Source organism: Stegastes partitus, unplaced genomic scaffold (assembly GCF_000690725.1).
Source record: "Stegastes partitus isolate 25-593 unplaced genomic scaffold, Stegastes_partitus-1.0.2 Scaffold907, whole genome shotgun sequence".
NCBI lineage: Eukaryota > Metazoa > Chordata > Actinopteri > Pomacentridae > Stegastes > Stegastes partitus.
The window spans coordinates 196,172-205,539 of NW_007578638.1; the positions used below are offsets into that span (position 1 = coordinate 196,172).

General features: G+C 43.1%; 1 protein-coding gene across 1 annotated transcript; it reads left to right on the forward strand.

Annotated features, from left to right (window-relative positions):
* The first annotated feature begins 1,167 nt into the window (after window positions 1–1,167).
* LOC103366108 (gamma-glutamyltransferase 5-like) lies at window positions 1,168–9,107 on the forward strand. The gene is made up of 11 exons (XM_008293745.1): window positions 1,168–1,306; window positions 1,390–1,485; window positions 2,739–2,934; window positions 4,849–5,009; window positions 5,181–5,327; window positions 5,437–5,567; window positions 6,603–6,790; window positions 6,904–6,995; window positions 7,100–7,209; window positions 7,296–7,406; window positions 7,575–9,107. The coding sequence occupies exons 1-11, from the start codon at window positions 1,168–1,170 to the stop codon at window positions 7,719–7,721; spliced, it is 1,518 nt and encodes a 505-aa protein (XP_008291967.1). The 3' UTR covers window positions 7,722–9,107.
* The last annotated feature ends 261 nt before the right edge of the window (window positions 9,108–9,368 follow it).

Sequence of the window (9,368 nt, forward strand, 5' to 3'; positions counted from 1 at the left end):
GGGGGGGGGGGGGGGGGGGTCACTTCCCAGTTCAGAGCTGGGACAATGAGCAGGTCAGACTGTAGTGACACAGAGATAAACTGAGGCGACGGTAAACTTTCAGGGAGACGTCTCGACCTGCGGATGAGTGAAGCTGCTGATCGTGTTCATTCCTTTGACTTTGACACGAGACCTGTGAGGATGCCACCACAGATGATGATTGATCTCTTAAACCTGAGAGTTTAAAGCAAAATCAAGTCCTCCAACTTAATCACACGCTCTGAAATCTGGACAGAAATCAATAGTTTATAGTGCAGAAGATTTAACTAAATGCAAAATAAGGCAGAAGTGCAGAGTTAACAGCAGATTTTTGTCTTTTTATTTCCCGTATGTGGCGACAAAACTACCTGAAAACTGAGCAATCAACTGGCATTTGGCTTTAATTCCCATTTTCTCATGCACTGCTTCACTTTCCTAACCAGTTTCAGATGCTTAACTTGTTGCATTCAAGCTCATTTTCTTCTTTTCTCCTTCTGCTATAATCCCATCTGCACATAATCCCCAGCTTCTCCAAACATTTTTTACCCGACCTTTTGAGATTCTTCTGATTAGATTTGTCTGTCAATCGGCCTCCTGATACTTTCCCCCTCCCCACCTCCTCCTTTTGTTAAACCCTGTGAAGTCTTTAAGCTTGTCTGACCTTACTTGAGCCAAAAACATTCCCAACACTGGCTTCTCCTGTCGCTCAGTGAACACATCTGATCCGCTGCCAGCCTCTCGGTGAAAAGACCCATTCAGGGCTTACAGAGACATTTCAGACTTGCGGCTTACGTGTTCTTTTGAGTGGTTTAATTATGTTTGGGCAAACTAATTGGAACAAATGACCAATATGAAAGTTCACCACATGATTAATTGTTTTTAATAAAAAGCACCACCGTGGCCTGTGACTTCCTGATATGTTGCCTGAAGTCAACCTCGAGCATCAGCGCATGGTTTAAACTTGCCTCTTGTCTTGGCAGCACTCGCAGAATTTTGACACACCATGAAAAAAAAAAAAAGAAAAATGAACCTCGAGGGCTAATCCAAGTATTAAAAAATGTGCATCTGTGTGTCTGCATGGGGCCAAATATGCGGTGAGTAGCCAATGACTGAGTCTGTGTTCACACATTTCCCATAAAAGCGGTGAAAATGTTTTACAGGAACATGCTCCAGCAAGGGGGGTCGGCAGTAGATGGCGCCATTGCAGCTCTTCTGTGCACATCCCTGGTCAATCCTCAGAGCATGGGCATCGGAGGAGGCTCCATAGTAACCATCAGGAATAAAACAGGTGGGTCCTCTGCTGTCATCTGGGCTTCTTGAGATTTGATTCCTCTCGAACGATGACGACTGATCGGGCCGGTCTCTTCTCAGGCAGCGTCAAAGTCTACAACTTCAGGGAGACGGTTCCACGTTCGTTCAAGCCCAACCTGTTAGGCGACTGCCCCTCTACGTTCAGGTTCTCCAAAGGTTGGCACGACTGTCTGCTGATTCTGTCTTTCTCACGTTGCACTGTCCACTGATGTGAATCAAACGGAGAAATATTCTTCTAAGGGAGTTTTTTGGTCTCAGTTTCACTTTCCATTATTAACTCTGACTCATTTGTTCAATATTAATAAGTTGTTCAGAACTCAAGCAGCTTTAAGGGCTTCTGCTGAGAACTTTAACATCTAGTATGAAGTGAGACTAATGTCGTTATTTAGGAAGAAGCCATCACGTATGAGTGGCCACAGGATGAGTTATAGTTGTGGGTTTATAATAATAAACACATCCATCCATTATCTATACACCGCTTAATCCTCACTAGGGTCACGGGGGGCTGGAGTCTATCCCAGCTGACTCCCTGGACAGGTCACCAGTCTATCACAGGGCTACACTTAGAGACAGACAACCAAGCACGCTCACATTCACACCTATGGACAATTTAGAATCACCAATTAACCTCAACATGTTTCTGGACTGTGTGGGAGGAAGCCGGAGAACCCGGAGAGAACCCACGCTGCACGGGGAGAACAAGCAAACTCCATTCAGAAAGATCCCGCGTGTCCTCACTGGCGACCTTCTTGCTGCAAGGCGATGATGCTAACCACTGAGCCACCTTGCAGCATAATAAAACACTTACATCTGCTTAAAAAAATACATTTAAAGCCCGTTGATCAAACAGCTAAAACTCATCTATCATTTTTTCTGTATTTTATTACCATTAAAATAACCCTGTTCTTGCCTTAAACGCTGCTTCTTCAAAAAATGTGGGAATTTATGACGCTTCTCTGCATGCACCTGCAGCTCGAGCACACCGGCTCACCTACGATTCTGCTGTAAACCTACTCTACTGCTCCTACTTTTCTAAACAATGACAAGTTTTGATGCATATTTGATAGTAAAACCCATCTGAAGAAGAATAATGATACTGAAAGTGTCTGCGAGCCGATTGATTGGTTCTTTATTTTTGTCGCTTATGAAACTCTGAAAGTCTGAATCAGTGTTTTTGAGACAGTCATCACTGTGCTGCAGTTGTTAAAGTGGAAATGCTCAGCTAATTGCATGGACTTGTTATGAAAACACTTCATGGCCATAGAGGCTCTTCAGGTGTGTGGTTCACCATTTATGAAACATAGTGCTTTTGTTTTATTGGTAAGGTCACATTTTGCTCTCTAGCAATAAACATTCTGCATATGTGATCAGTTTTATTGAACTGAAAAACGAATGTCACAACTCTGCAGGCAGCCAGTGGATCGGCGTTCCTGGAGAGCTGCGGGGCTACGAGGAACTTCACAAACAGTACGGGAAGCTGCCCTGGGCCAAGCTGTTCGAGCCAACTATCCGACTGGCCAGGGAGGGCTTCCCTGTGCCAGCCTTTCTGGGAAGAGCCCTGTCCTTCGACATGGTGAAAGCACACGTGGAAAAGTCAGCCCTCTGGTACAGCACACACACTGCTGAGTGACAGAAAGATATGACTTGAAGAATTGCCTTTTTTCCTGCATATGTCACTTCAGAAGTTAAAACAAAGGCCGCTTAGATCAGTTAGACTAATTTATTGCCAGTTTTATGTAACGCCTTGGTTAACAATTGACCTAAAATATACCTTTACACGTTACATAATAGTTTCTCCTGGTTGCTTCTTGCTCCGAGTGAGAATGATGAATTCTAATAGGCTGTTGTTCTGAGCGTGACACTTCGGGAGCAGAGTGTTCTGGCCCAGAGACAAGAGTGGGGTTCGCTTTCTCTCATAAATGTTTGTGTGAAATGTTGATTTTTCCCAGATCCAAGTTTTAAAAAGGGGTTATTCGGGGGGTTAAGTGTGGTGTGAAAAGCCTGAAAAAGTGCATGTGGTTCTCGGATGTTTCTGCAAAAGCGTGTGCACGAATGTTTGGTTTTTTTGCATGTTTATCGCTGAGGAAGTAATCTGATAAGTGGACCTTTCTTCACCCTGGGGACCAGCGTAGGTTAATTTCGCTGTCAGAGGCTTTTCAGAGTGACACTTTGCACTTATTTCATGGCAAGTTGTCCAACTATGAACCGCAACAGGACTCCTGGGAGCCAGACGATAAAAACGATGCTGAAGAACAATCAAACAAAATTCAGCTATTTCAAAGCAGATGCTGATGATCAGAAGAGGGATTATTTTGATTTAGGTGTAGATTGTTGAGACAGTTGGCAGCAATAAGGGCGAGCAGAGGAAAGCAGGAAATTGTTTGTGAGCGTCCTTTTGTCCTTCTGGTGGTGGTCTGAGTTTGTGAGTCTGAGACACGCTCAGCTCCAGGACAAGAGTCCATGAATAAGTCTTGTTTTGGTTGAATGTTATCCCCAGTCTCTTTTGATGTGGCTCTAAGGTTTGTGAATCACATTTCCTTTGCAGGATTCACAGTAATGATTGAGGAACTGAGGGGGTCAGGAGACGGTCATCTGGCGTTTGGCTTTGCCCGGCATACATTGTGCCGTTATGAGCGGGGCTGTTCGAGGGTATAAATTTCACGCTGTCTGGACAGTGGTGCCATTTGTATATTCTAAAGAGATCGAGGGCCACATCTGCTGCTTGTCCTGATGACTGATGAGCAAAGAAAGGATCCAGAGATGCTCTTGTCTCCCTGGACTCATGACCTTACTGGTCCTAGAGAATGGACATTGATGATAACTTTTCATAATTCATTACAATGGTGAGGGCATTTGGGACACATAAATAAAAGTGATGTCTTTTCAGTGACTTACATCCAAAGGGATTTTTTTTTCCAGGACACATCTGATGCTGGAAAGTTTGTAGAATACAGCAGAAGACAAAAGCAGAAGAATCAGGTTATGAAAGGCTTCAGGTTATGGCATTTAATGCAGCTAAATCCAATTCAATCCAATTCAAATAACTTTATTTATCCTCTAGGGGCAATTTAATATCAAACAAAATAAACACAATAGCAAATAAAACACAAAATGAACAAATCGATTCATAAAATCACCAAAGACAAATTTATTATAATTTTTTATAGGAGCCCAGAAATGTCACAAATCAACAAAACAACAGTATGCATATTTTTTTTCATATATTTTGTTTATAGCTACAGTGGTAATAAAAAGCATGCAAACCCTTCACATGCTTTACCAACATCAACATTCTCAAAAAACCCTGTTTGTAGCTGCAGATCCGACCTGCACAACATTCAGGAGGAATTTTGTTCCATTCCTCCTTGAAGAACTGCTTCAGCTCGGCTGTATTTTTAGCATGTGTGGTGTGAAGTGCTTTGACCTTAGGTCAGTTTATGCTTTGATGTTTGATTTGACAGGTCTCTCCCTCTCTCCTCCCCTTTTTGCTTAGTGTGTCCTTGTGTGTGTTTTTTCCAGTGAAATTTTTTGCAACAAGAACAAAACCGTTCTGAGCGCAGGAGACGTCCTGAAGTTTCCTCAACTTGCAGAAACCATGGAAACCATTGCAAAGCAAGGGGCACAAGCCTTCTACACTGGCAAGATAGGACACGACTTAATCCAAGACATAAAAGCTGCAGGTTGGTACAATGTCAAGAGGCAAGCTGGGGGTGTTACACTTGAATAGACACAAAAAAGAAAAGGTAGAAAACTATTTGTATTCAATGTAAAAAAAAAAAAAAAAAGAGAAAAAAATAGAAAGGCAAATATATTTTAAGGCAAGCAAACTTTTTATCTGCTGCTTTTCTTAGGTGGGACGTTGACAATGGAGGACCTGAAGTCCTTCCAGGTGAAGGTTAGCGATGCCTGGGTGGTTCCTCTGGGAGACGCTCAGATGTACATCCCTCCGCCTCCCTCAGGGGGCCCGCTGCTCGCCTTCATCCTCAGAATCATGAAAGGTTTTGTGCATCCCTATTTGATGATTTGCATATTGTCAATATCTAAAGAAGAAGAAAAAAAACTCAATGCTTTGCAGAATAGTTAAAAGTTTGTCCTGTTTTCCTGCAGAGTTCTCGTTGACTCCACAGTCTCTGGTTGGCGACAAGAAGATTCAGACGTACCATCATTATGTAGAGGCAGCTAAATTTGCTAACGGACAAAAGAGGAACATTCATGACCCTGACTTTGATAACAAGAAGGTAAAATATTTTTTTATTAGTAGTACTAGTAACATATCTTACAGGGACGACAAGTTAATGTGTTCAAAAGATCAAAAAAGCTGATTATGATGAACGTACAGGCAGTTATCACACTGCACAATTATGCACTTCTGTTGAGGGTTTTGGCTTCTTTCTGCTCATTGTTTTGGTCCATACTTGTTTTGTACATTAACTATTATCATCAACCTTGTTTTCAGACACAGTAGGCAGCTGTTTTTATAGAAAAATATCTGCTGAACTCTACTTGGCCAGCATCAAACAGCAACAAGACCAAATTAAGAAGTCAAATCTTTGTTTTTTTACACAACACAATTGAAACAACAAATGTTACTAATAATAATATGAACGTTTAATATGTTCACTGGATTCTCAGATCACAATATGGTGCTAATATCAAGGAAACTAACAAAAAAAAGATTCTCAGCACACTGTGGGAAAAGGGAGTTCATAGGCATCCCAAAAAGCAAACAGGAACAGTTCAGCTCTGCAATAAGAGACATAGAATGGGACACATTGCTGTCAGACAATGACGTGGAAATTACCAGTCAAAAATTTAATGAGTGTTAAAATAAAAGTGTTCCTTTCCTTGGATCAATGACACTCTAAAGCAATTAATTAAATGGATAATCATAAACTCTGAGGGTGGAGGGCAAAACAGAGTTAAAAGGAGAGTGTTGACATTCAGCAGGTGGACGGAAACATGACTCAGCATCACTGTCGCTGCATGTCTATAAACTCATAGCAAACACATTATCAGTTTTATCAGGTGTGTTAATGTCGGGTTTACAATCTGTTGGGTCATCACCTCACTTATCACCCAAACTGGAATCAGATAAAACCGCTGTCCTGCCTGATATACTTCATTGATTCATTCTGTTAAGGAATAAAACCTAAACAGGCAAAACAAATCCCCTAAAAATGAGGAGGAGAAGAAGACGAGCGATCTCGGACAGAGTTCACACGTGACACCAGTTTGGGTGTTTCAGAGATGTCTCGTGATGTTCTTTCTTCCAGAGCGCAGATCACTTGATTGATCCGTCGTTCATTAATCAAATCAAGAAGATGATTTCTTCAGACCGCACCCATAACATCTCCTACTACGACAACGTCAGGCCTTCTCAGGATCACTTCGGGACGACTCACGTGTCCGTCCTGGATGAAGACGGTCTGGTTGTTTCTGCCACCAGCACCATCAACCAACTGTGAGCAGGGATCAAAGAACATTTGTGAATCTGCAGTGTTTTTTTTTTAATACGCTATCATATTCCAGTATAACGTGCCTCCATCCCCTCAGTCGACTGTTTTTGCTCTGCAGGTTTGGAGGAGCCGTTTACTCCTCAAGGACGGGCATCATCCTCAACAACGAGCTGGCTGACTTTTGCAATAGGGCGACCACAGTGAGGGCAGGTAGGGTCGCAGACATGAACACAGCCTTTCAACCTGCCGCAATCGAATTAAAAGCATTCCCTAATGTAGTAATTCAGTCTGAGTGTGATTGTTGTCTGGTGTAGGGGAACAGCCACCCTCCTCGATGGCTCCGGTCATACTCGAGACAAAGTCTGGAGGGGTCCTTGCGATTGGTGGATCGGGAGGAAGCATGATTACCGCAGGAGTGGCCTTGGTAACTCAGAAATCAAACTCCGGTTGCTTCCTCGTTTGTCTGCGTCTTTGCTTGCTTGCTCACACGATCCTCTTTTATTGTTTCAGTCTATTATAAATCGCCTGTGGCTCGGGATGAACTTGAAAGACGCCATCGCTGCTCCTATAGTGTTCGTTGACTCCAAGAACAATGTGTATTTGGAAGATCATTTTGACAAGGTGAAGTGTTTTCATCCTCACGGTCCATCACTGTCTATGACCATTTCTATTTATTTGATGGATTTGGATGGAGATTATCAGCACGTAATCCCGCAAAGTCAGATTTAATTCACCTGCAATCACGTTGGACGTCTGGTATTAACTTGTGTGTGTGTTGTGTACCCTCAGTGTGTGGTCGATGGCCTCAAAGGTCTTGGACACGACGTTGGGAACTGGAAATACTTTTTCAATGTTGTCAACGCTGTGGAAAAGGAGAACAGCTGCATTACGGCCGTATCAGACAGCAGGAAGTTTGGGATGTCAGCTGGATACTGACCATGAGGAGACGTAAGCTTTGCACTGAAAATTTGCCCTCAAGACCCACTGAACCTTCAGCCTTAAAAACAGCGAATGTGATGAAGCTCTTACAACAGAACTGTGCAGCTGGTGCTCTGGATCTTTCCAAATGAAAACAGAGACGACTAAACTTAACAGGATAATTCCATTTTTTTTCTAACTTGGGTTCCACTTTTTTAAAAAAGTTTTGGCCATCATTTCCATAACAAGCTAACAGCACACTTACCAAAGCAGCTGCTGGGATCGTAACAGCAGAAAGAAGTCAAATTGGGCAAGAAACTTGAGTTCTAATCCAAACAGAGTAAACCACTTTACTGGGAGATGCTGTGCAAGGTGGACACGTCAAAACGAACAGCTGGTGGAGCCAATTCTCCAGTCAAGTGCCATAACAAAAGAAGACAGTGCAATAAAGACTATGATTCGATCTCCACCCTCGCAGATAAGCGATGAACCCTCACCGACTTCACTGTCACCTGGTGAACGATTGCAAGAGATTTCAAGGACTCGAAATGTTGTAAACAACAACAAGACGGCGCGTTCAAGGCACTTAGAGAAAAAAAAACATGTTTGAAATTCATCATTGTGCCATCAAAGGACAAACAACCACACACAGCTGTAGCTGAGAATCACCAATGTGTTTAGAATCGCATGTAAACTTCGTGGTTGCTCCGTCCACGCTTGTTTGAATAACTTTTTTTAATGCTTCCCCTTGTAGCCGCTGCTAATTCTTCCAGGCAAATTCGACAGAAATTCAGACTTACACTGCGGCTCACAGAGAGAGCCCTCATGCCCTTGACATTTTCACAGCGGATCAGCCGTAAGAACTCATGCATTTAGCGGGAACGAGCCTCAAAGTCTGCAAGTCTGTGAGTGCTTTTATTAACTTTTCCACCTCGGTCAAGTGTTGGAGGTGTTTCTCTTGTTGCGGCCTTTTCTGGCACGTTCCCGTTTTTTTATTTGAACATTGACGACACTGAGAAAAACATTTAATACGTTACGATGCAATGAACAGCATGCACGTACAACAAGATGAAGCAGGTTTGGATAAATCAATATCAAGAAGTTAGTGCACCACAGCTTACTGCTGTTGGCTAATGAGTAGGACAGTTTTCCGTTGGCCTTTGGAACCTAATTTGGCAGAAAAAAAACAAACACACACAATGTTACTCGTTTTATTGCAAGTTTTCATCACTCTGACTTTGTCCACTTGTCACTACAATCGAAATCTCTGGAAAAAGCAAGTAAGACGTCCACGGCTTAGATTATTTTGTCACACTTTAAGTAAATTAGGTCTGCAAGGTGGAGCGGTGGCTAGCACCGTTGCCTCGCAGCAAGAAGGTCGCCGGTTCGCGTCCCAGTGAGGACACCCGGGACCTTTCTGCGTGGAGTTTGCATGTTCTCCCCGTGCAGCGTGGGTTCTCTCCGGGTTCTCCAGCTTCCTCCCACAAGTCCAAAAACATGTTAAATTGTCCGTAGGTGTGAATGTGAGTGTGCTTGGTTGCCTGTGATAGACTGGTGACCTGTCCAGGTGTCTCCTGCCTTCACCCTGAGTCAGCTGGGATAGACTCCAGCCCCCCACGACCCTAGTGAGGATTAAGGTGTATCGAAAATGGATGGATGGACTTT

Bases quoted from the DNA above. Each gene is read 5' to 3' on its own strand.
- LOC103366108 (XM_008293745.1), top strand. From the start codon at position 1,168: ATGTTTTACAGGAACATGCTCCAGCAAGGGGGGTCGGCAGTAGATGGC. The intron at 2,935-4,848 runs GTACAGCACACA...TGTTTTTTCCAG, and splicing joins GTGGAAAAGTCAGCCCTCTG to TGAAATTTTTTGCAACAAGA. The intron at 7,210-7,295 runs GTAACTCAGAAA...TTATTGTTTCAG, and splicing joins TTACCGCAGGAGTGGCCTTG to TCTATTATAAATCGCCTGTG.